Source organism: Euwallacea similis, chromosome 1, assembly GCF_039881205.1.
Source record: "Euwallacea similis isolate ESF13 chromosome 1, ESF131.1, whole genome shotgun sequence".
Classification (NCBI taxonomy): Eukaryota; Metazoa; Arthropoda; class Insecta; order Coleoptera; family Curculionidae; genus Euwallacea; species Euwallacea similis.
This window is the reverse complement of record NC_089609.1, coordinates 7,819,943-7,847,261: the sequence shown is the minus strand read 5'-3', so window position 1 is coordinate 7,847,261 and position 27,319 is coordinate 7,819,943. Positions and strand designations below refer to the sequence as shown.

Below are 27,319 nucleotides of genomic sequence, written 5' to 3'. Positions count from 1 at the left end.
AACGCGTTCTTTTCAGACAAAACTGGAATTATGAGACTTTACTGTTATTTTATCTTGAGTTCGCGAGCATTGCGCTTATGATAAAACCTTACATTTCGTATTATTAAGGGTATATCAGTTTCCATGGATAGTTTAAAAAAAAAGTCGCTCTGAATTTAATTAAATGGGACGCTGCTGTTAGTAATCTTATTTCATCTCGGTGTGGAAGAATTTTCTGTGAACGTGAGAATGTGCCATATCTCATGATATCTTAATGTCGTATTACAAATTGGTAATATTATCTTTGCATTATCATAATCGAAATATTATAACGCCCCTGTGGCTGGCATTTTTCCTTCGGCGAGGTTAGAGGCGAGAAACGCATCCGCATTCCTGATGGTGCAATGGTGCTTACCACCCATGAACGGCGGATACATGTACAAATTTCTTTCATTAGCTGTGGTTACGCCACGACCACGCACCGAAGATGAGTTATTGGGTTAACTATATGTATGGCAACAATTATTAATAATTGCATGGCCCCAGTCTTGTCAACCTTAATACGAGGAATTAAACCTCTACGGATACTTTATGGGCAACGCCCTAATGTTTCATTTGAATGTCAGCTTAAAAATCTCTTTCCCTCCAAATAGGCGGATCGGAATTCTCTGCTAAAGAATTTAATTGGATTCTCCATTTCTATTCACTTGTCTTTTGCCAGCCTCTTTTCAAGACTCGAGGCTTGGAGAAAATTAGGGCCTTGTTTCGAGCTTTTTGCCATATTTGTGTAGCTTATTACCTCCCTGCAGCATATGTACAAACAGAATTTAATCATTTTTTCGCTTTATAATCTGAGCAGGCAATTGCTCGGCTTAATTGCCTCATTATTTGACGATATTTCCATCGAGAAATGTTAAAAGCTAAATTATCGCCCTTATCTTCTAGGAAGTTACATAACGAACAGGAAAATACGGCAGTTAATTCGGAGTGAAGGGTAATAAATAGCTGAGGCAAATTCAACAAGTCCTGCCTTATTAACGAAGACTATTTGTCAACGATTGCGCATTAACGCTCGTTGAATTAACGTAATGGAGCTTATAGTCTTGAGATGCTTTGACAACAGGACATATTAGCTAGAAAAGAGGTCGTATCTGATTTCCCTGCAGTTTCGAATTATTAATGTTTTTAAAAAAATCATCTAGTTTAATGGGCTTGTTTATATGTAGAATGGGTATTTTTACGCTGTTATAAATGCATTTAATAATCATATTTCCAATTTATCCGGAAAAATAAACCGGATGGTATGGTAGTTACTTGATCTTTAGATAAACATGATATTTTGATTAAGGATGTGCGAATAAATTACATTTAAAAGGTTTTATTATATGTCCGCTAATTAATAGAAGATCTGATAAATTCATTTTTTAAGTTAAGACCTTCAAATTTTGAAAATAATAAAAGGGAAACTGTGGAAAAGAATGATGTCTATGAACACGTTTTTCAAGCATAGCAAATGTACCAAACTTAGTTAAATTTCTATGAAGGAATAGAAAATAATGTTGCACTGGTTGTTTCTAAGAAACTTACCCATTTCGGTGGGAAGTTTTCCTCGCAAATCTCATTTGTTTTCCCTTGAAAGAGGCATTTTGTTCATAAGTTTATACTAATTTTGTAACTTTAGGTGACGTTAAGCGAAATTCAGTACAACTAGGAGGATAATCTCAGAAGTACCTGACCTAACACTTAAAGAAAAAAAAAACTGAAACATATTACATTATCTCTCAATATAGTCTCCTTTGAGATTGACACACATTTCTCAGCGATGTTCTATGACTTCCATACCCTATTTATATCAAGAAACTTCGAATGATTCAAAATAGGCATCAACCTAGGACTCCACCTCTTCATTACTGGCAAATCTCTTTCCACCAAGCTATTTTTTCATGTTTGGAAATAGGAAATAATCTAACGGGGGTTAAATTTGGCGAATAAGTTGGTTGAGGAAAAAGTTCTAAGCAAAGTTTATTGTTTTTGGCCATCGCTACGACGGAAGTATGAACTGTTGCGTTGTCTTGATAAACTTCTTGATAAACTTTCTTTTTCACCCAACGGGATCACTTTTCCTAATTTTTTCAGTCGAACGCTGCAGTAAATTTGTATAATATTCTCTGTTTATTGTTTTTCCTTTAGGGAGATAGTCAATAAAAATTATTCCACGTGCATCTCAAAAAACTGACGCCATTGCCTTTCCTGCAGATGAAACACTTTTCGTCTATTTTGGAACCGTTTCTCCCCTTTGAGTTCATTGTTTTTACTGTTCTTTCATCTCAGGTGTGAAACGATGAACCCATGTTTCATCCATGGTTATGAATCGACGAAAAACTCAAAACAATCACAAACCAACGTAGCATTTTCAAGCTTTAAACATAAGATTTTTAAGGTTAGGTCTTTGCAATATAGGCAAATTTGTAACAAAAAATCACCGTGTACACGTCAGGTTGGATATTTCTCGGGGGACTATCCTCGTACTAATTTTTTTTTATTCAGCAAAAGCAGAGCAATTATTTCAAAGGCTTTCTTTGCAAAAACTGAATTTTTAATTTTTGCACTAAACTGCAAGATGTGAAAACTTAATATAACACCCATAAGAAGAAAAAAAGTTGATGATGGGTGCCGAAAATCGAAACGTCGAATTTCAAATATAACATTGTCACGTTGCAGAAGTGCGAAAGATGCAATACTGAAGTATCAATAACTTTGAATTACCTCGTCAAATAAGCTATAAAAATGTTTTTCGAAAATTTCAGTTTTTTAGTACTTCCAAAAGCCATCGGAATTTTTCAGATTTGAAACGGCATATTCTTGAATTTAAAATTGCGCTTCTTTGCACTAATTTATCTGAGCTTGTATCTTTCATAATTATTGTGATCCTCATGGTTGAGGTCTAGAAATGTACCCTCCGTATACAAATGCAACTTAGCATGAAAAAAAATACATGTGTGCGTAGTGGATGAATAATTTGTTTCTTATCCGGATAGCATAAGTGCATATTGGTCTAAAATTATCTAGAATTTTTAATTCATTCTGTTGTAGATTCACTAACCTGAAATAATCTTAACCAAATGCCACGCATTGGTACATTCGTATTTTTTTCCGGCAAAACACAAAATACGACTTTTTTCTTCACACCGCATAGATAATTCAACAAATTGATTTATGTCTTGGGAATTGATTTTAGTGATTTAGATACGACGAAATGCTGTGTCATTTGCGACAGTTGCACGTAGTATTAAACACACAGAGAAAACCATTTTAATATATGTATAGAATACTAAATTTGCGATAAATCTGATATTCGATTTGATACATTTCTGCTATAATTGTGATGCTCTATACAGCTTTGAATTGTAATGCCGATACATTATAATTCAAAGATTCAAAACATGTCAAAAACCTAATTTTCATTTTTTTATCAGTTACGACGCATTATTTTAGCACGCCGGAGGTACCAACAGTAGGAGGCGCGAGGCTAAGGGAGCATAGTAAGATATTTTCGACTTTGGTGAACAAACTTGAACAGTTATCAAAAAATGAACATATCTGTTAGATAGCTTGATTATTTAGCTACAATTTCGCCAAGGACTATTTTGTTCTAGCTCGTAATGCTGCTGAGCTATGGCTGGAGAAGTAAAAAACTTGTTTTATTATCTTCACCACCACTACTGGGGCAAAGATAGTAACCATTTTTTAATGCTGCAAATGAAACAAAAAATAAAGAACATATTTTTTGTGATTTTAAATAATTGAAACACGTTTATTTGGATTTTTTTTAGAAAATGAGGTTTTAATCAGAATTTATTTTCATTCCTGGATAGTATTTTGTTGGCATTGGGTGTTCAACACTGATTTGCAGTGTTTGATAATTCGACCTAAAAATTTTCGCAGCTTTCGATATTGAACATCGTGCTTTCACAGCACGATTCGCTTTACTCAATTCATGTTTATTTACGTGTTTATGTTAGATTTGTCTTCTTCCTTCAATGCTACAACGATTGACTTGTATGCGCAAAGTTTCATAATTCAGTTTGAATTGTTTTGCGGCTTTGAACATCGAATCACCGCGTTTTACTACCTCAATGGCTTTAGGTAAAGTTTCGTATTATGGCCAGAAACAAAAAACAGATATCTTTGCTCCGCAACCATATTTTACTTATTTTCAATGATTTTGACTAATAAACAGATGTTTTAGTGGAAAAGAAATATCGTAATCGTGTCCAGTACCCCATTTTACCTTTGAATTAACTTATCTTCTTAAATTTGTATCACGGATCGTGCAGGAAACAAAACGATCGCACCTTTTACAAATGGCGGCACAAAAATCAAAAATTTTATCTGCCAGTATCGGCAAAGAAGAACGCTCTACAACGTTAATGGCGCCATCTTTTGTCAAGACCGTTTAGCTGTCAGATTGAATTACTGTCTAGACTCCACTACTATTTTAGCCCCACTCTCCCCTACTGTTAATTTGGTATGACGTCGAAACTCCGAGCAGACTTAAAATATTGAGGATGGTAAGGCTAAAGTGTTGATTACCCAATCTGCTCGGAAGCAACACTAATCATAAACCTCGAGTTTCTTCCTCAACTGGCAATAATATACCACTACTCACGAAGAAATTTACCTTGTCATTGAAGCCCAACCTAGGCCTAGAATAATGGACCATATTATCCCTAAGGCTGTCGTTTATCATTCATATTTTATCGATTTACGTTGTCGGAATGCAATTATGTACCTACAGTGTGGTACAGTTTCAGATGTGGACTCTATATCAAGTTTGCTATAAAAGGCATCAAGATTGTTGGTCCGTGAAATTTAATATTATTATATGTCCCGGCGAAATCAAGATAATGGAAGTGACTCGATTTTGGTTTGGCACGCATCCTTCCAGGGAATTAAATTATTTATTATACCAAACTGATAAAGGATAGAGCAAGTTCGCACAGAGGGTTTTATCGATACACATCTACCTGGTGGTAATATGTAATTATTATAGTAACTGCTCCTACATATCGTTTTTCGGATCTGCGAAAAAGAATGCGCAGAGTGTATTACATTCATTATATCGATAAGAATACATGCAGAAAAAGAGAAAGGAATGTATAAGATGTTTCATCTCGTAATTAAGTAACGAATTTCATAACGTAAGTTGGAAATTATGTTGGAATTAAACCGAATAACCACAATTCCGGATTAAATTGGGTTAGTCGTCGAATTTGAATCATGATATTATTTAGAAAGGTCAATGATTTTAAGTGGCCAATGAAGTTACAGGTCATATTTAACCAAGGTTTAGTTTGATAGCCCCCTGAAATATATCCTATACACATGCTATAGAAACGCCCTGGAGCCGTAAATATGCTGACATAGGAACCAGAACACTCAGTGAAAAATATTTCGATTTGGTGGATATTTTGTACAAAAATTGAGGATCCAACAAGAAAGATACGATTACATTTTCATTATTATTGACCTGCATGTTTTGGGCATTTTTTTTCGAGTGTTTTAATGAAGGATAGAAAAATTAACTTTTGATGCCACAACTCGTTTATTCTTCGAAAGGAATACTTTTTATCAGTACTAGACAGTGTTTACGATGCCAAGAATACGAAGAAATGCAAATTATCGACATTTGAGTAAGTTTGACAAGGGAAGGATTGTTGGTTTAGAGGAGGCTGAACTTTCATTTCGGATAACGCGGTTACAGTTAACAGGAGCGTAGATACTGTGGTCAGATGTCGGTCATGGATTGAAAAACGTCGGACACAAAGAGCCAGGGGTACCGGACGAGTTCGCAGAACGACACCACTTCAAGATCGTCGCCTAAGATTGTTGGCTATACGAGATCGATGTTCTACCACCGGAGCAATTACCAATCAGTGGTTTGCAGATCACAGTAGAGGTATTGGAATGCGAAATGTATACCAACGAATCAGCAGCTTTGGTCTATTTTTATGCTGACCACAATTTGTCTTACTTTTAACTTCGAAGCAGAAACGGACGCGATTTGGGTGGAGTAAAGAACGATTAGCCTGGAATGAGGAGTGGAATGCAATAGTTTTTAGCGACGAATTCAGGTTCTATTTGGACATGCTTGATAGTGAGGCAAGGGTTAGAAGGCGGCATGGGAAACGATAAGATCCACAATTTTTTGTCGAGAGGCATGTTCATCGTGTTGTTGGTGTTACGGTGTGAAGTGCCATTGCCTATAACTCTGGGTCACCCCTAGCCTCTATTAGATAGAATGGGACCGCACAGCGGTACATCTAAGAAATAGTGGAACCTTATTTGGTTCCATGCTTAAAAACCCTTCAAAATTCTATCTTTCAAGAGAATAATGCCGGATCACGCGTAGCAATGGTAATGTTGGAGTGTTTTCAACAAGCTCAGACTGAACTGTTGCTTTGGCCTCCAAGATCTCCAGATTTGTCTTCAATTGATCACGTGTAGGACATTATCGGCAGGAGATTACGAACTTTATAGTCGTCCCCTTAAACTCTTGCAGCGATCCGATATGAGATAGAAGTTGCCTGAATTGAAACCCCTGAAGGATATTCTAAAATGAAATACTTCATGCGGAGGAGCATGCCTGCGGACATTAATAAATGTATGTAGGATCGCGTCCCTTGTAGATAGATGTTACTGTTAAGTTGGATACATATTAGGTAGTAGGAATTAACTGTAAGATTGTCATACCCCTGGGGTACGACTCTGGTGGGCATTAGTTGGGGCATGGGAACTTCCCATGCCATGCCTTGTCGGTGTTGGAAATCCCCGCAATAAACCGGGTCGGCATTGGAACTGCCTGTAATATACTTTGTCGGCATTTGAATTGCCTTTGATAAATTTCGTTGGCCCTATAGTGGCAGTTCCAATTCCCAGCTTAAGACGTAACGGTTTGATGCGGCGGGTGGTGCAGACGACACCCTAGCCAGGGTACGCCCATGGTTTATCACCATGGGTTTTAGTATTTAAGATTTTGCAGGGCATATACAAGCTCTGTTTTTCTTCTGGGTTCGGTTATCGTTGGTAACTCAGAAGTCGCGTCCGCGCTCGCTAAACTCACAAGTTACTTTATACTCTCTTTTGTTCACTTTACATTAATAAACGCATACTTATAGTCCTTTCCTATCTGTGATTTTATTATAAGATATAAACACCATATCTACTGTAGTATCAAAACCCGATACTACATGTATAAGAAATCGTGGAACATCAACACATTATTAATTATAGAAACCTCAATTAATGTATTAAAATTATTCAATTTACTTGGTATTTTAATTATTTTCTTATTTTGACCCCTCTGACATTTGCACAAAATATCATCGGAATCGGAATATTTTTATTGAGTTTTTGGGTTTCTATGTCATTTAATATATTTAAACTATATCCAGTAATGTTTTTTGAAACGTTAATTTTGTTTTCAGCTTAGCTTGCCGATTTTCTAAGTATTCCATAGCCATAGTAGTTTCCATGATACACATTATAAAGAGAAATTCAATAAGCAGAATAGTAATTACATGACTAGTGAGGTAGGAGAATTAACACCTCTTTTTCAGTATGAACTTTAATATTACATCAATTATTTCTGATGAAGTGAGTTATGAAATAGTGTCATTAAAGCAAGTCAATTCACTAGTGTAATGATACGTCTGGTTTTTACGGAATCCATTGTCCAACAGTGGTTCGCTTCATCAATTATATCCTTACTACTATTTGCAAGGTCACATTCACCTTTCATTTTATGGGATTCTAAAAAAATTTAGTTCTAGAACAAATATCAGTATTACTATTAAAGATGCTTGGTTGTGACCCTTCAGGAATTCATTTTGCTACTGAACTAACTAGTTTGTCAACATGATGTGAATATCCACATCCCAGAGTTTAACCATTTTCTGCAAACATAGACGAAATTGATGTTGTGAGACGGTATACTGTGATACAGCCGGTAACTTTGTGGCAATATCATATTAAAATTTTAAATCTGAATCACTTATACCGCATTACAAACATTACTAAGAATGATGGTGGGTCTAAGTAAGGGACCATAAGTGTAAAGGATCCTTCTTATGCGGTCAAAGTGAGGTGCTTCTGCAAAGTGGTCGCCAAGAGCATTATAGACTGGATAATCAGGTTAAGACCACCCTTTCGAGTTTGCGGTCTAAAAGACACTGTTTTGTGGAAACATAACCAACAACTTTCCTAACTGTGGTTTGTTAGTAAAAACTACTAATTTACATGCTAAACAATATCGATAGATACGAGCAAAAATGTAACTAATGAACTACATGATACAGGTGGCCCTAGCTGAGTTCCTAAAATAGAGTTCTGTTCCCTTATTTTAATATAAAATCTAGACAAAACAAACCTAACAAAAACTGTCTGTCAAAGATGATGCGAGTACTATGTTGCCTTGGGTCTAATAAGATACAAATCTTAAAAAGTAATTATTCTGGATAATTTTGAATGTTATGTTGATTTCGATTCACGTGAATACTTGTTTCCATTAAAAAATTTCCAAAATGGGTGTAACCTTCTGAATCGAAAAATGCCCAAAAATTAAGGGTATTTCATTTAACAATCATAAGTTAGGGTTGCTTCCGATCAAATCCAAAATAAAAAAACCATTCACAAAAATTCGTCACATTGTCTTGTGTAAGTGGACCAAATGTAAAATTTTTATAGTAAAAATGTGACAGAAGGGAAATACTTAGTTTAGTTGGTTGTAATAGAAAATACTGTATCAAATATTACGCTCTTGAAATTGATTAAAAATGATATATTTATACAGGGTGTTTTTTAATGACTGCGAAAAATTTTAACCACGAATTCTACATAAAAAAATAATGCCAATTTGCTATATAACCCATATTCCGAAAATGATTCGTTGAAGAAATATAGGGTGTTGAAATTTAATTAAAAAAATGAAAATTTACAAATTACTTCAAAACGAATAGAGATATTTTAATGACATTTTGTAGGTTATCTTTTATTAACAAAAATTTACAAAAGCTGTTGAAAATGACTTCCTCCTACTTCAATACAAGCATCTATCCTCCGACACACTGACTGTGGAACCCGTTCAAAAATTCCAGACGTATGTTGAATTGTCTCACAAAATGCTATAATACGATTTCTTAATTCATCCACATTTTCAATCGGACCACAATAAACCAATTGCTTCAAATGCCCCCGGAAATAGAAATCAATAGAATTTAGGTCCAGATATCTCGAAGGCCAAAGCTGTGGTCCCATTCGTCCTATCCAGCGATTTGGAAATACATTATCCAAGTACGAGCGAGCAACTAAACTAAAATGTGATGGAGCACCGTCGTGTATAAACCACATTTGGCTTCTTAACTCAATAGGCGTATTATTAAATTTCAACACCCTGCATTTCTTCAACGACGCATATTCGGAATATGGTTTATATAGCAAAATGGCATTATTTTTTTATGTAGAATCCGTGGTTAAAATTTTTCGCAATTATCAAAAAACATCCTGTATACAGAGTGTTTGGATCAATTGCTACAACATTTAAAGAAATGAAAGTATTACCAATAATAGTACAAACATTTTCCTACATTTTTACATAGTAGGCATCTTTATGCTGTTTTACATATCTTTATTTCATTTATATTTATTATCCTTATAATATGATTATTATCCACCATTTTCATTCCATTATCTTAATCAAACAGAATGTTATTTTAAAAACTATCCAAATGATAGGACTCTTTTAGAGGGCTATATCTCAGTAATGGTACTCTGTAGGGCCCATATTTATTGGAACTTTTTTTACTATTTTTGGCTCTACTTGCATCACCTTCAGTTTTGTACAAACTTTTCCAAATACCCTGTACATCGGTTCAAACCAGCTGGATGGTAAAAATAAGGGCATATTGATAATTTGGCTCTTAAAGGCCTTAATGTAGGTGGCTTCCTATGTTCACAACCATCTTACCTTCTGGGGTAGTTTCTGTAGTATTTTTTCTGAGTCACAACCATATTATCCAGCCGCTAGGCTGGTTAACGCGGTTATAGATAGAATGAGGCTTGGTGGAGGCATAGCTTAACATTGGTTGAATGCGATGAATGTGAATGAATATTTATATCACCTCTTCACAACTATATCTCGCGTTCCTGTGATCAAAACTATATTATACGCGTATCTTTAATATTCACTAAAAAAAAACAACCTAGTTCTTTGCCTGTGCTAATTCGAAGGAAATCACTCTTCATACTGATATCTTATTTACTTTTTGAACCACAGTACCCATCAATTACGCTTAATTTGTAAATACAAATAAAAATATTTACCAACCGAAATTAGGTCGCACCTATCGATGGTCGATGATAATAGAATCTAAGTTTGTTCGAGCAACACTGTTGGTACAAATGATAAATTGTGTTTTGGATAATGGACACTATTTGAAATTGTGTGGAATTGGTAAACAATGTAGCAGGCTGTTTCATATTCGTGCTTAGGAAAATATGAGAGCGCTTATTTTTAATTTAACAGGGTTACAATTCAGTGATAAAAGGGAATATTATATCATGACTAATTTAGTATGAAATAGAGGGTTAAAAATTTATTTCGTTTCAGGGTCCTGTAGAATGCCTAACTAGTGTCCGGTAATAGGCCGATAGCAAGATGCTTCTGCAAGGTAACTACTTCTGTCAACTGCCTTTTATGTACAGGGTGCAACGTAAGTAGGGGTTTTCCTTTTAACACGACATAGACCTCAAAAAACTAAGCAATATTTTGATATAACTTTTTTTCGAAATCTCAAGAAAATACGAAATATGCGCAGATGAAAGTTTTAATGAGTACCGTATCTTAAGCTACTACTCACTCTGGGACTGGCTACAAAAGGTGTTCGAAATTGTCTCCATTGGTTTCATTTGCACAAATTGTCACTCGCGTTATCCACGACTCTGTTCATGCTGTTAGAAGAGATGGTTTTCATCTAATATCAACAACATTTCCACCAATTCGCGATCCGGGTAATTATGAGCCGTTGTCAATTTAATAGTATCAATAGTGATAATTTATCAAAATAACACCCGAAGCTAAATCTCACGACTGATTTTTAAGCGGCATGGATAAAATGCATAAAAACAGTAAACATTAAGTGTTTTTTGCGCTTTTACAATTGCTGATGATTTTTTGTGGGACAGTTTATTTCCTTCACATTGTATTTACTATTTTATGCAGGAATGGGTTTAGATTTTATACAAACATTTATTAAAACTCATTTGTGCATATTTCGTATTTTCTTAAGATTTCGAAAAAATGTTATATCAAAATATTGCTCAGTTCTTTAAGGTCTGTGTCGTGCTACAAGGAAAACCCCTTCTTATGTTACACCCTGTATACATACAGGGTGTTTACTTCAAAACGAACCACTTGATATATCTCTTGAGTGCGAGGAAAATTTAAAATAATTTAAACAAGTCTATTTAAATATCTAGGAGGAAGTTTCATTTGACATAAGAGAGAATTGTATCAGTCACCCCTTCACCCCCAGCTACCCTCACTTTGATATTTCAAATGGCACCTCTCATCGATTGGCACGTCATTACAAGCGGAATTCAATTTGCTAAGTAACTATATCAAGAAAACTGAAATCGGTTAATGGAGTCGGAAATTAGAGGGAAAAATGTGTATTAGTGCAGCCCTAAAGTACCTTTGCTGCAAAAAAAATTAAATATTTCAAAAATGCATGAGAGATGTTAATATAAAAACGTGGGACATAAGTATGTGATGGAGATGGTGCTTAAATTTAAAGAAAAGCGTCTGTTTGTAACAAAAAAAATATAGAGATAAAAACTGCGGATGAAGCTTACTACATTGAAATGCTAGGCCACTTCGCTGTAGATCCAGCTGTTGCTTATTAGAAAAGTCGTTAAGCTAACAAGTATTTCAATTGGTTCCATGCACAAGGCATTGAGAATGAATAAGTTTTTTCATTACAAAATGCAAATGTTGCATCAACTCAACGAGGACGATTATGATAGAAGGATTCAACTTTGCGAAATAATGTGCTAACGAATTGCAAATGACCCTCAATTAATCAAAAATATTTGTTTTAGTGACGAAGCAACTTTCTTTTTGAATGGACATATTAATAAACATAACTGTAGGTATTGAGACAATGAAAATCTGCATCTGTTTCGAGAAAGTGACACAAAAATTTCCACAAAAAATCAATGTTTGGGCAGGAATTTATGGAAACGAAATTATTGGACCAGTCTTTCTAGAAAAAAATGTAACTAGTGAATTGTAATTGAACCTTTTACAAATTAAGATAGACCCTCTGGAAAATCTAGAGGTCCAATCTGGAAAACCAAGTTGATGAAAGTAATACTTTGAAACTTGATGAACATAACATGCATTTCCAACAATATGGAGCTCTTCCTCACTATGCCTTAGCAGTCCGGGGATGGCTCAGCGAATGATTTTTGAAAAAATGGATTAACAGAAGAAGTGCATTAAAATGGCCAGCACGATTTGCAGATCTCAGTTCACTAGACTTTTTCCTATGGGGTTATTTAAGAAGTAAAGTGTTTAAAACTCTATTTGAAAGTATTTAAGAATTGAACAATAGAATTTTCATGGAATGTAGAAGTACTACTGGGCAAACTTTGGGCAAAATTCATGAAGAATTTGAATATAGACTTTACTATTGCCTTGGTAATAACGGCTAACATTTTGAACACTTAACAAAACGAATTATTTGATTTCAATAAGCTATTTGCACTAGTATACATTTTTCCTTCTAACTGCCGCCTCTATTAACAGATTTCAGTTTTCTTGGTATAGTTACATAGCAAACTGAATTCCGCTTGCAATGATGTGCCACTCGATAGGGGTGTCATCAAAGTGAGGCTAGCGGGGCGTGAGGGGATGACTGATATAATTCTTTCTAGTGTCAAATCAAACTTACCCCATAAACATCTCAATAAACGTTTTTTTTATATTTTAAATGTTCTTCCTAATCAAGAGATATTTCGGGTGGTTCGTTTTGTAATAAACATCCTGTGTATTATATGCATTGGACAATGACAAACGAACAATAAAATGCATGAAATATAAAAACTTTTAATATTACTTACAAAAATAACGGTGCAACGGCTATAACACTTATTTTAACTCAAGTAACATTCAAGGTAATAGTTTTTAGCTTGCCTTGAATCATGTAGCGTACATGTAGTAGTATCAGCCCTGGTTATTATAAATTATTACTTGGGCGTGTTAACAGAATAATTTTAATAAATGAAAAGGATGAATAACAATTAGAAATTATTTGTAATAAACCGGGTATTTATGCGTACGAAAACTGTAAATTGAAGTCGACTTTTAAAATGTATGATTAGTGACAAATACTGAAAATATTTGTAGGTTTTCCTATGGACGACACGTTTTTTAACACAATACATGAATAACACCATGACTCACGTTAAATGACTTATTGTTATTAAATTTTAATGAAATTATTGTTTCTTGGAAACAAGCATTTTTTTTCTCACCATCGGTCGTCAAGAAATGCCTTACATTAATATTTTTCACATTATGTGAATCATTGATAAGATCATCTACCTCAACTTTAAAATTTCCCCGTGAAAGCAAGCTTGATTGATGCTGGAATTAATCAGTGAAATATGTCCCAATTCACGTAACTTCTTGCCAATCGTCTATTAGCATCGCGTCTAACAGTATCCACATAAGAAGAAACGCAATTAGAAGGTACCAAGCCGAACCGCTATGCTTTCTTGGTATAAAGAGGTTCAGTTATACCTACAAGATGGTGGCAACAAATTATTTAGGCACTATCTGTTCAATAATTGCAAACACATACTATCGTACATTATAAGTATTATTGTAATTCTTAAGGACGTCCTTCAACCGAGTTGAGTTGTTTCTGCCTTCCCCTGAGTGCCAAATGGTGTCAAGACATGTATATGATTTTTTTGGTCTGTGGGCTATTGTGTTTCTATTGCATAAGGTTTTTAGCAGGATGTTTAGAAATATTAATGTCTTTACTTGTAAGAAATGGTGTGTAAATAATGGAATGTTGGTTTAAAGTATTTGTTTTTGCCAACGGTGTTTGTGAAGACTAGGGAACAATACGTTTGAATTAGATTAAGTATGTCAATTGAGCTCAAACGCTTGCAAAAGGTCCTGAAAATGGTTATATTGTCCAATAAATTTAAACCTTTCCCACCTTCTAGTATCTAAATATTTAGAATTTCACATATCATTTCAAGCTCATATATCAATTTTCGATATACGAGGGGTCTGAAAAGATATTAAGATAAGGAAGATTGTCAGAAGTTTGTTAACTCAATTTAGTTCTTGGTGAGAAATTAGGGTGGGAAATAGAGATGGATAAAACGACATTTCCTAACTTGTAATGAAGCTATTAGTGTCAACTTGCCCATAATAGAATTAAAGTCCAAAACTGCCGCAACATTTCAATGTCGCAAGCATATCTATAGATATATATATATACAGGGTGTTAAAAGAAAAGTACAATGTTTAAAGAGGTAATAAAACGGAACAAAATAAACAAAAAGTCTTAGTAAATATTTGTTCACGAAGTAACGGTGTCGGCGATATGGAAGGTTATTCTTTTTTGAAACGCTTATTTGCAATTACATATTACTTATTTATTATGTAGAAACACGAAAGAAGCTTCTAGCAAAAACAAAAAATAAAGTTACATAAGATGTTTAAATTGCCCTCCTTCCATTTTCGAGCAGGCACAACATGTTTGTCTAAAAGATATTCCAATTCTTTCTAAAATCCCCTCATTGGCTCGGATTTATTGGCATTTTTGATTAATTCATAGTTTCAGCTCCTTGAGGTTATTTACAAGAGTGCCATAAACTAATGTTTTCAATTATCCCCCAAAAAAAAAATCTAGAGAATTTAAATCGGGCGATCTAGCAGGCCAAAATACAAGTTCCCTCTTCCTACCCATCTACATGGAAAAGTTTGGTGTAAATGCTCTTTAACGGTAATCGAAAAATGAGCTGGAGCACCACCATGCTGGAACCATATTTGGTGCCTTTGGTCTAAAGGTTAAAATGCATGTGGGTTAAATAGCTGTATTAAAAAAAAATTTGTGCATTGACCACAGTCAAATACTTAATGTTTATACTATGAGAAGAAAATGAAACTTTTTGCAAAATAAAAAAAAGAGGTAGAAAAGAATAACCTTCGATATCTTTGAAACTGTTACTTTGCGGACTCATGTTTACTAAGACTTTTTTGTTTAATTTGGTACGTGCTATTGCATCTTTCAATATTTTACAATCTTTTTTAACACCTAGTATATTAGTTTTTTTATGAGTTAAAAAATAATATCTTTGAATTGGATTTCAAAATGTTACAATATAATATACTTCTACTAGTTGCCATTGCACGGAAAACGCATTGTCGAGGCTGCCGCAGACATTGCGTAGCTACCGGACATATGTCCAGTGGGCAGGAATCGCTCCCTGGGTACAGTTAGGTGGGATGACTATGAATGTATCCTTTATATACAAGTCGCTTGCAGGATTTTGGCAAGTCTTATACCGGTTTGGATTTCGCAAAGGGATGCTCGCCTTAACTTCCTTGAGCAAAGTCCCAGTTTTTCTTCACCAAACACTGGAATCACAACGACGAATCCTCGAACCGTTTCTCAGTTGAGAAACGATGTGGAAAATAGCCTCTAACTGTCCACTCGAAGTTTGGAGTTTAAGGACTGCGAGGTTAATTAATTTACTAAAATAAATTCTCTAAAAAAAGCGAACTGTCTGGAATGTCAGGAGATTTTAACGGATGGCCCACAACAGCTAATAGCCAAAAGTCGTCGAGTAGTTAAGCTAGGGATGTTCTAAGGCTTTGCCTCTTAGAGAAAAGTAATTTAGGGAATTGCCAAAGTTAAGCTAATTAAGGTTAATTATCCTTTAATAGAGTGAGTTTCAAAATTAAAAGTTTTAGTTTAAGCGGTTGTACAGAGTCAAGGAAAAGAATGAAATTAGTCCAACACGCGAGTTATCCCCAGCGTTGCAGAATAGAAAGAATAATTTAATTAAGTTAACTAGGTATGCCGGCTATCTTGACCCTATGGTCTAGTTCACAAATTAAAAGTTAATGAAGCGAATGTTTAGGCGTCAAATGCTGAGGAATAAATTAATTGTTCTGACCGGGCTTAAGAAAATCTATCTGTTTTTAATCTTTTGTTTACAATGATTTTCTTACTGTCACGTGTCTAATACATCCTCTATGTTGAAGTGCTAACAAGAATACCTGCCAATGTTGAGTCTAACGAGTTTCTCAACTAATCGTTTGTTACAATAACGGTTGGAAGTAAAGCATAATGCCATCTATCGAGTGAGTTTTTCCTGCTCGGTATGGTGGGCGGCGATATGGTAGGTGAAGTAATATTTTCCTCATGCGAATGAACTGTCCCTATTTCAACAATATGTACATATATTTATTCTCATATTTGGCCTAGTTTCGGGTTTTATACAAACGGTGGATAAGATTCGTGGTAGTACAGTCCATATAGAGTCATTCAACACAATACCTTTTATGTGCATGGATCTAAACTGTTTGGGTGCATCTTAGTTTCCATGGCGGAAATAATGGGTTTCCGACCAGCGGGCGGCGTTGTTTCATTATAACCTGTTGCCATGAACGACGGGGCGTAAAGCTACAATAACGCCCGTTGCTGTAGACAACGACCGTAAACGATTTCAATAAAATAACTAGGTGTAGTATCATTACATTTCTATGTAGATTTAGAAAATCTCATTTCCGCGTAAAAGTTGTACATGTCACGGGCTGAAAGGATTATGCCCTTGGCCAAATAAAAGCTCTTTCTTTAAACGTAAGTAACTATTCAGCACCAGCAGATTGCTTACAAATTTCCATTTTATAATTTTACTACTTATTTCATATTTATTGTACCTACTTCTACGTAAACGTTTAAAATAGCAAACTGGAATTGTTCCTTGCAAAAAACAAATGGTTTATTCGACCCAATGAAACATCACATTTACTGCTAGTATTGGGCATAAGTAAAATGCTGCATCACTGAAAGGTTCTAGATGGATAGAGGAAAATCGGAAATTTGTGTAAACGATTTTAAAAGTGATGTTATGATGAGTTTTCCATAATCTTCTTACCTTACATACCTTCGAGTGCAGGGTGCATCATGTGCATCGATGTATGGCACTTGGAGGCATGATTCAACTTGCGAGGAATATCAGTTGTTCGTGGCGAAACAGTGACTGGTATCTGGGGCACGTTTAAATGATCAATTGTGCATTATTTGTTAAGGAAAATATGACTACCTTGATTCATAATTTGTGACAAAGACATCCACGAATTTTTATGATTTATTTGTGTTCGACCGTTCGATTTGGCAGTTACAAATTTCCACCGCTAAATGCCAAATTCCATAATGTAATTTTTCAAAGCTTATACGCACAAATATAGCATTTAAATCCACATAGCATTTATAACACTTAGTCGGTAGGTAATAAGCAGAAAGTAGCAGTGGCTTGCCTTGGAACAAAGCGCTCTTGCGACATTTTTTCGAAATCCTTTTATACTGCCTTGGTTTATTTTAAAGCTCGTTTGCAAGGCGGGCATAATTTATCTATAACCGGTCAAGTAGTTTAAATTACTGCTATATGAATTAATGTATTACAAGTTACATGGGTAATTTAAAAACAATTTTGCGGTTGAAGTGTTGAAATTGCAGCAGGGGCTTACAATAGGTGCACTGTCATTACCATGAGGTCAAAAAAAACAAACTGTAATTATACAGGTGTTCGAGAATCCTACCTACTTATTTCAAGGTGTGATTCCTCAGGCTATCTTATGAAGAAAAGTTCAGAAGAGCATTGGCTTTCAAACCTTTTTGGCACCCGGCATACAGGGTGCCAAAAGTTTAAATTCAATTCAATTTTTTTTATTGTGCGCCACTGGTCGGATTTCTCGTCTTTTTTCGGATTTTCTTTCGTTGAAGTAAAACAACTCTAAAAATCACTTAGTTTATAGTGCCCTTGTTTTTGTTGATTTACCATAATCACAATTAACACTCTCAGAGGACTAACTTGTTATTCAGGTTAATTCGCACTCTCATTAAATAAAATTGCAATTTTTAATCTTCAGAGACATCAACAGGTGAGTAGGCCAGAAACATCTATACATTTAACTGGTATAGATTAAGAAATGACACTTAAATATTTGTCTAATCTCTAAAATACTATTACTTGAAATTTAAGTTTAAGGGGCACAACATAGTTTTTTATGTAGATTTTTATGCTTTAAATTAGGATGCGGCTCCAAAAATCGCTAAGAAATACATATATGTATCATATGTGATCACGGCTACTGGAAATTCAACAGATTGATTTCTGAGAAGAAGGAAGATTCAATAAGCTTAGACTCAATTTTCAAAAATTCGGTCGAAAATTGTATAAACCTCTTGTGAGACACACTACAAATTCCCGTGAACTTTAAAGGGAGTAAATCCCAAACATTTTTTGAAGACAAGAGATAAATAAGGGAGAGTGCATAGTAAGATATTTTCAATTGCAGTGAGCAATTTGAAGAATTATCAAAAAACTAAAATAACTGTTAGATAACTTGATCATTTAGCTATAAACTCGCAATAGATCATTTTGCTGTAGCTCATAATGCCGCTGAGTTATGGCCGGAAAAGTAAAAAACGTGTTTTACTATATTTACTCCCACTGCTGGGGTCAAGATAGTAAACATTTTGTAATGCTGCAAATGAACGAGAAAGTAAGGAAAAACATATTTTTAGTCATTTTAAACAATTAAAACATGTTTATTTAAAGTTTTTTTTTAGAAAATGAGGTTTTAATAAGAATCTGTTTCCATTCCTGGACGATGTTTTGTTGGCATTGAGTGTTCAACATTGATTCGCAGTGTTTGATAATTCAACTTAAAAATTTTAGCAACTCTCGGTACTGAATATCCCGTTTTCACGGCACGATTCGCTTTACTATATTCATGTTTAGTTACGAGTTTATATTCGATTTTTCTTTTCCTTTCAGTGCTAGAACGATTGACTTGTATGCGAAAAGTTTTATAATTCAGTTTGAATTGTATGCAGCTTTAAATATCGAATCACTGCATTTTATTACCTTAATGGCTTTAGATAAAATTTCTTTATCGATTGGCGGCGTTTTTCGCCTATAATTACGCACCATTATGTCTAAAAACAAAAAAAAATTAACTGCTATCTTTGCCCCATAATCACATTTTAATCATTTTCAATTATTTTAGCTAATAAATAGATGCTTTAGTGGGAAACAAATATCATAATCGTGTTCATCACCTTAATTTACCTTTGAATTAACTTACCTTCTTAAATTTGTAACATGGATTGTGCACGAAACAAAACGATTAATATTAGGAAAATCTTATAAGCACAATTTAATTAACATAAATCAGCTCATAACTTTTACAAATGGTGGCACAGAAATTTAAAATTTTACCTGATAGTATCGGCAATGAAGGAAACTGCAGTGTTAATAGCGCCATCTTTCGTCTAGCCATTTAGCTGTCAGATTGAATTACTGTCTTTGCTCCACTACTATCTTAGCCCCACCCTCCCCTACTAACCCCTCGATGTTGAGTCAAGTCAAGACAAATTATATTAAAAAAAGAACAAACGGTTTCCAAAGATCAGTAAAAAATTTGGATAAACTTGATGCTTAGAGCGATGCAGATGTACGTCCAAACTCTACTGACATATTTTTTAAGTAATTTATTTTTGAAAACACTTGTATCTCTAGACTTGCCTCGAAAATTCAAAATCCTTCTCAAGACGACCAACAAATGTTCAAGCACAATAAACAATGATTACATAACAAGACCTTTTATCATACGTCAATAAATTAAGCTTTATAATGGACTTACTGTCATGAATACCGAGTGGTATTACCGAACAAGAGGTGGACTCGTTTAAGTAAAATCGAAAGTTGTTGCACCCAGACAAATTTGCTGACCCGCATCGGACCGGGTTTTGGTGGCAACCACTACTTTCGCTTTCGTTATGGTACCGATTAAATCTTAATATTTAGGGTAATAATTTATTAGCAGACCCCAATCCGGTTATCTGAATTTCAGATATGTCGTCGTTACGATTTTTCTTCATCATGACCAACGTCCTTATTTTGGTGGCGGGGCAGTCCACCTACAATGACCAGGCGAACAATGTGGAATACCAGGGAGAAGGCCTTCCTCCTGAGGCCACTTTGGATGGCAAAGTTACCAAATTGGATGACTTAAGTCCAATCATTTTTCTCAATAGGACTAAGGCTGCATTGAACTGCGCTGCAGGCTCAATGTTGGTAAGTTTCCCGTTAAAGATACGCAATTGAAATTGTTAAGAAATTATTTATTTAAAGGTTGAACTCAAGTTTAATGACGCTTTTCATGGCATTGCTTACGCAGACTTCGACAGGAATTCTGCCTGCCAAGTTACAGGCAAAGGAGGTCACAGCTACAAGCTGGAGCTGCCCCTGAAAGGATGCGGCACCAAGCAGGTAAATTATGACACTGTTCAGGGAACAATAATCGTTTATCCTTCATAAACAAAAGTTTTCTGGATCCCACTGAATCAGAAGTAATAAATTACGTTCTTCTACGTCTGGACAAACAAAACACGGGTTTTCCTTTAGACGAAACGAGAAGTTCTTTTGCGTAGGATTCGGTGTCAGCCTCAGGAAATTGACGAAAGTAAAAAAAAGTTGTTGTGCGACAAAACAAAGGAAAAGTAATTATGTGTTGGTTTCTCGACACTCTTCGTTTTAGACTCCAAGTTTATCCGAAACAAAAATAACATTGCGAGTGTTTATTTCGAGGTATAGAGCACTTCATAAAATATACATATTATAAATAGTGGCAGAGCCGTCAACAGAAAATCTCTTATTCATGTATCATTGGTAAAGCGAACTGATGAGTATACTGAAACTAATGGTAACCATTTTGAACATTCATTAAAATAATTTATATATAATTGTATAATTATTTATATAGGACATCCCGAAATAACGTTGAAATATTTTGGGAGATGATTTTAAAGATTTAAATAATAAAATAAGTTCTTATAAGTATAACCTAAGAACTGCTTCTTAAAGGAGTTAGAACCTCTAAAAGAACGAACTTTGGTTTTTTCGCAATATTTTCGAAACTAATTAGAGTATCTATTAAAATGAACGGAGACCATTTTCAACATTTGTTGTGAATAAGTGATAAATCTTTAAGAATGAAACAAATGTTTTTATTACAAGGATGTCTAATATAATATGTTGACTAAATGCATTTCGATGTCCATGTAATCGTGCATCGGTTAAAAAAAACCTATTTTTTCTGGAAAAGGGTCTGTTTTAACGACGAAGTTCAGCGCATTTCAGTTTCACAATTAGGGAATATCGGGATCGAGAATATGCAAATTACTACAGGTCGGGCAACCGTAGACCAAAACTATTCGTGGCCACCCATATCTCCGGAATTGAACCATTTAGATTATTTTCTATAGGGGCATTTAAAAACATTAATTTACTCTATGCCAGTCAATATTGTGAATCATCTAAGACATTGTATAGTGCAGTCGTGTGAAGTAATTCGCAATACCCCTGGTATTTTTGAACGAGTTCGAGAGTTCATGAGAAAAAAGATAGACGCATGTATTATGGCAAATGGTGGTTATTTTCAACAATTGTTATAATGTATCCAATTTAGAAAATTCTAGTGACGCACCCCCCATTCCCCTATAAGAATTAACATGGTAATCCTTACGCACGTCTATGGTTCCAGTATTTTTCTCTAAATAAAAAGGAACTGTACCGTTTGGATCACTGTATAAGTATACTAAGTTTCAATAAAATATCTTGCGCTATTTTGAAAATACAAAGAAAAATATTTTATCTGTCTTAACATTTAACTCTCTGCATCTCGGAAACGACTTATTTTAGGTTATACGTTTATATAATATTTTCATTTTAGAACAATCCAGAGAATCGGTTCCTTAAATATGGGAACACCCTTAGGGCCCATCTTGTGTGATATACGTATAATTATTAAAAGAATTCATTCAAGGCATACGTGAATAAAATGCAAAATATGAAAAGAAAAGTAAAACTTTTTCATTCTGTATATCGAAAATGACGCGTTTTTGACAATGGCTCTTTTAGCATTTTTAAACTATTTTGCAGCGCACTATCGCCCCCTGAAATATCCTTATGATAATATGTTACACCCTGTATACTCAGTGTACGGCAGATTTCCATCAAACAGGCGAATTGTCGATGATTTACCCTAATTTGAAAATTAGTCTATATTCGTCCCAACTTCACGTTCTCATATTTTCTAGGCATGGAGAAGAGGAGGTTCATGTTGTCCTCCCCAATACTAATAATTCTGATTTGCTTCAGGAACCTCAACGAGTTTTCACCAACAACATCGTAGTGAGGTTCCATCCAAATCTCGAAATGGATGGGGATGAAATTATTACTATAGTATGCCGATATCCTCCCCCTGTGGCTCCAGTTCCTCCAATTCCTCTACCCATGTAAGTATTACTAGAAAATCATTTGAAACGAGTTGTTTGGCAAGGGATTGCCCTAAAAAGTCGTTTTCAGATATACGTAAATTTTTATAGCTCATTCCACGGTAACTTCTTGGAAGGTCATAATTTCCAGTATATGCATATTAATTGAATCGCGCATTAAAGCTAACGATATTACACTCATTACTGTATTAATTAGTAGAAAATATTTTCTTAAGCATTTATACCTACCAAAGAGTCAAATAATATAAAACCTATTGAAAATATCCTCTTAAAACTCAAGTCACTCGCCCATAAATATGTTTACGTTCGCCTTCGTTTAAGCAGCCTTACATATGATGGCCAATAAAAGTACAATGTTGCAATTGAAATGACAGTCAATAATTATTAATTTACCGTCCTGAGCTAAGAGAATAGTATATTATACACCAGGTTGTAAAGTACATCATCACGACCCTAATGTCAAGATTATATTATTATTACAACCACGCTGTCTATATGACTTTCTCCATCATTAGATTTGATAAAACTGCAAATGAGCTCACCCAAATTAAACATAAATTAAATCCGAAACACAGAAAGACATCGCGTCTTGAGTCATAACGTTAACGGCGGCGTTTCATTTGATATACATTTCCATGGAAAATATAAATAAAACAACAATAGGGGTGATTACGACATTGTGGTCGATTAACTCGCTAGGTAAATAATGAGCCATGTTCAGTGTGATTCAGAAATTCCGCATTGGTCTTTGGATTAAAAAGCGCAAGAAAATAGTTGGCCTCGCGTCACTCGATCCTTGTCAAATTTTACATTTTTTTCTAAGAATCTCAAAATATACCCTTAGATTACTTTTTGTGAGAAAAATATTAGAAAAAATTGCTTAAAATCAAATTTTACGTATATAGACCGAGTTTTATTGCAAAATAAACATTTTAATATTTTAGCTATTTTTTGCTATGCCATTATCGGTAAAAATGTTTTAAGAGTTTTTTTAGCAAAACATATCTAGTACTACAACTACCATTTTTCTAAGTTAATATCTTCCAAATCACATCTGCACAATTTGTGTATTTGAAGAAAAACATTTTTTCGATTCAATCGTTCTAACCGCTTTGATGTGAAAATACATTTACTTTAATTTCTCAGCCATCTGACTACTTAGGTATCATTTTTAAAACAGAAACTTATCAAATGGAGAAAAGAGAGCAGTCTGCAATGTCAAGTAAATAAATGTAACGTTACAGCACCATTTTCTTTTCATCGAATAATACGAAAAATGATAAAATATGACAATGTTTATTTTGCAATGGAACTCGTATACGTATACGTATACGTGAAATGTGATTTTAAGCAAGTTTTTCTAATAATTTTTTTCGAAAAAGCGAAATCTAAGGGCATTTTAGGAACACCTAGAAAAAAATTTAACAAAGACCTAGTGACGGGAACCTAATTATTTTTATGTGTTTTTTAATTAAAAGACGAGCACAAACTTTCGACGCAATCGAAGTTTCATTGTTAAGAATAATAAATCAAATTCCTATATGATGCGGACTGAAACACACTGTATGTATGTGTCATCATTTACCTATTATTTAATTGTTTGAGAAAAAAGGTGAGAAATTGTAGGTCACACCCAACACACCAAATAATGGTGTCTATCTTTTAATTCTGGTAGTGAAAGAACAATTTTATTTCTTCAATAGCAAAGAAGCGGTTCCAATAGCCCTGGAACCACCACTGAAAGGCTTCCAGATTCTGCTAATTATCTGCGGAATTCTGTTCCTGTCCCTAATGCTGCTAGGTTTAGGATGTTCATATTACTGTCTGCGAAGAAGGCCTGTTGCCATTATCCGACCGTTTTCTAGCATTGGTAGCGATTCCGAGATTACCAAACTATCCGGAAGTTCTCTAGGTACCTATTTCAACTATCTCATTCCAGAAAATCGAGAACTAAGTCATATTTTATTCAAGGCACTCTATCCATGTTTGAAGGATTAAAAATTCCTAGGGCTCACGCTCCTGTGGGGATTACGGGAAGCAGTTCTGGTAGCGAGGGAGGCAATCTCATCAGTGACACTTTGCCTTCAGATTATCCATCCGAATCACACTCTGAAGTAGAAGAGACAAGATCTTTGCCTGTATGTCCGTTTAGTAGTTTTTAATAGTACTCGCACTAAATTAATATTTCGAACCAAAGGTCTCCTCAGCTGGGAGCTTCGAAAACAGGGCTTTTGTCCAGGACAATGGAAGTTTCTTCGGGTCTGAAGGTTATGGCCACACTCAAGAGCAACATGTGCAGAATGCTTCCTTCGCTAATTCCCAGTCAGTTCCAAGACTACCAATGGCTGTGAAAGGTAGGTGTTCACTTCCCTTTGATGGTCAATATTTTTTTCTTTTTTTTCTTACAGGAGAACAACCAAATTTCGATGTGCAAGTGCGAGTAAAACGAGCACCACCCTCACCGTCCAGCATTTCGTTCTCAGACAGCGAAAGTATAAGGACGGAGAGGAATTTGTCTACAATTCCTGAGCAAATGGAGGATATGAGCATTCGATCAGTCTCTCCACCTATTACTGAAAGGACACACTTTACTTATGTACCGGAGCTGCATCCTCCTCCTAAACATATTCAACCAGCTCCTACATATAACAGGTAAGTTTCATTATCGACCTGCATAAGAAATAATGTTCTAACACAGACATGATTAGAATCCTTAGGAAGCAACAGGAAATGGCTGATGCTCGTTCGATAGCCTCTCTCAACACTGAAATTACCGACACACATTCAATTACTGAAACCACAGACGATTCCCATCATATCGTTATAGCTCCAGTTCCTCCTCCTCCACCGCCGATAGTACCGAAACGGGAGTACATAATGGAAATGGAGCGACCAGCCAAGCTTGAACCACCAATTGCCCCCATACACAAGCCTGAAATCACTTCTCATGTGGTCGATGATGTGTTCTTGAGAACTATCACCGAGAAGAAGACTTTTGAGGATATTGAAAAACATAAGAGGTTAGCATTAAGTCAAAAATGCAATATTCCTTAATTAAAATATATTTCTCGGTAGACTCATCACAGAGTTCCATACTCGCATGAAGCCTCTTCCGGTTGAAGACAACACAAAATGGGATGTTACCATAAAGAACTATCCACAACAAGCAGAACCGCCAGAATGGGAGAACTTCTCTGACATTTCTTCAGCCTCGGGAATGACGTTGACACCTAAGATGGAAAGAGCACCTCTGAGTCTACCACCTCAATCGCAGATAGATGATAATAAGTTACCGCTCAATGCACCAGAGCTAGTCAGCAATATCCATCCTAGCAGACAATTGGTTACCAGAGATTTAGACAACAGGAAAAGGTAAAGTAGATTTAAGCTTGAAGTGTCACACCAGCAGTTACTCATAATGAGACTTTGGGTGTGGGTCTTATGGAGGTGAATGTTAGTTCAAGATAGCGGCCTGAAGATTTATAAACACTTTTTATTAGGATATTTTAAAAATTACAATATAATACTATATAATTTTTTCGAGAGATTAGAATTACAAGCTGCGAGAGTGTGAAACATTTTGAAACAGTTTTTCTGTTTTTCCTTGGGTCCATTCCATGGGTATTTCCAAATTACGTTCTACCCGCTGTCTCACAAAAAACGGGCGAAGCTATAACTCAGTTATTTACGGCTGGAATTTGATTAACTAAATATCAAATAAAATGATATCGTTTAGACTATTAAATAACGTCAAACTTAATTTTTTTTTAACTCAACTTTTTCTATTTCAGGTGTCAATTTCAGAATTTTAATAAATAGTACTCCGTCTTTTTCGACATTTTGTAATAGAAAATATTTTTTTGAAATTGATGATATATGACAAGTTTTTTTATTTATTAAAACAATTTTTAACTGAAAAATATTGAAAAACTTTTATTCTTTGAACACTAATACATTGTCTTGAATATTACAAATTGGATTTTTCTACATTTAACAACGTATTTATCTGTAGTTTTCATAAAATATTATTTTTAAAGATATTACTCGAATTGATTACCATCATGTTGTACACATAATTGACATCTTCCGATTACACCATACACACCATTTGGCGCAATTTCCTGACGAGTATTTATAATTATTTGTCTTAAAATATCGGCATTTTCTGGCTGGGTAACATATAAGTATTTTATTTTGAAGTTAGCCCCATAGCCAAAAATCCAGAGAAGCAAGATCCGATAAACGATCCGGCCAATGGATTGGACCATGGGTTCCTGCTCATTTTTCCTGGAATCGAACATTTAACCATTCAACATTTATTCCGTCATTATGAGAAGTCATAAAATAACAACATCTATTATGAACATTTATTGTTACATATTGTTCAAGTTTTTCAGTTAAACTTTGTTTTAACTTTAATTTGTCATACATCATCAAATTCAAAAAAATGCTTTCTATTAAAAATAAATATAAAAAATAGGGAGTTCTATTTAAAATTTCGAAGATAACACCAGAATCAGAAGAAGTTGAGTTTAAAAAAATTCACTTTGACGTTATTTAGTAGTCTGAACAATATCATTTTATTTGGTTTTTAGTTCATTGAAATCCGTTCATAAATAACCGAGTTCTGACTTCATCCGTTTTTTATGTGGCAGCCAATATATTTT

General features: G+C 34.7%; 1 protein-coding gene across 2 annotated transcripts in view; it reads left to right on the top strand.

Moving 5' to 3' along the window:
* Window positions 1-27,319, top strand: part of LOC136407967 (uncharacterized) — a 54,910-nt gene that overhangs the window by 23,819 nt on the left and 3,772 nt on the right. Inside the window, exons 2-11 of one of the 2 annotated variants that reach the window (XM_066388613.1) lie at window positions 10,646-10,706; window positions 20,207-20,430; window positions 20,488-20,625; window positions 22,516-22,652; window positions 24,356-24,568; window positions 24,628-24,790; window positions 24,850-25,006; window positions 25,061-25,304; window positions 25,361-25,672; window positions 25,728-26,024. In XM_066388613.1, coding sequence (XP_066244710.1) covers window positions 10,694-10,706; window positions 20,207-20,430; window positions 20,488-20,625; window positions 22,516-22,652; window positions 24,356-24,568; window positions 24,628-24,790; window positions 24,850-25,006; window positions 25,061-25,304; window positions 25,361-25,672; window positions 25,728-26,024 — 1,898 coding nt within the window. In that variant the 5' untranslated portion in view covers window positions 10,646-10,693. The remainder of the gene's footprint in view (window positions 1-10,645; window positions 10,707-20,206; window positions 20,431-20,487; window positions 20,626-22,515; window positions 22,653-24,355; window positions 24,569-24,627; window positions 24,791-24,849; window positions 25,007-25,060; window positions 25,305-25,360; window positions 25,673-25,727; window positions 26,025-27,319) is intronic. The other variant, XM_066388614.1, reaches the window with a different exon arrangement.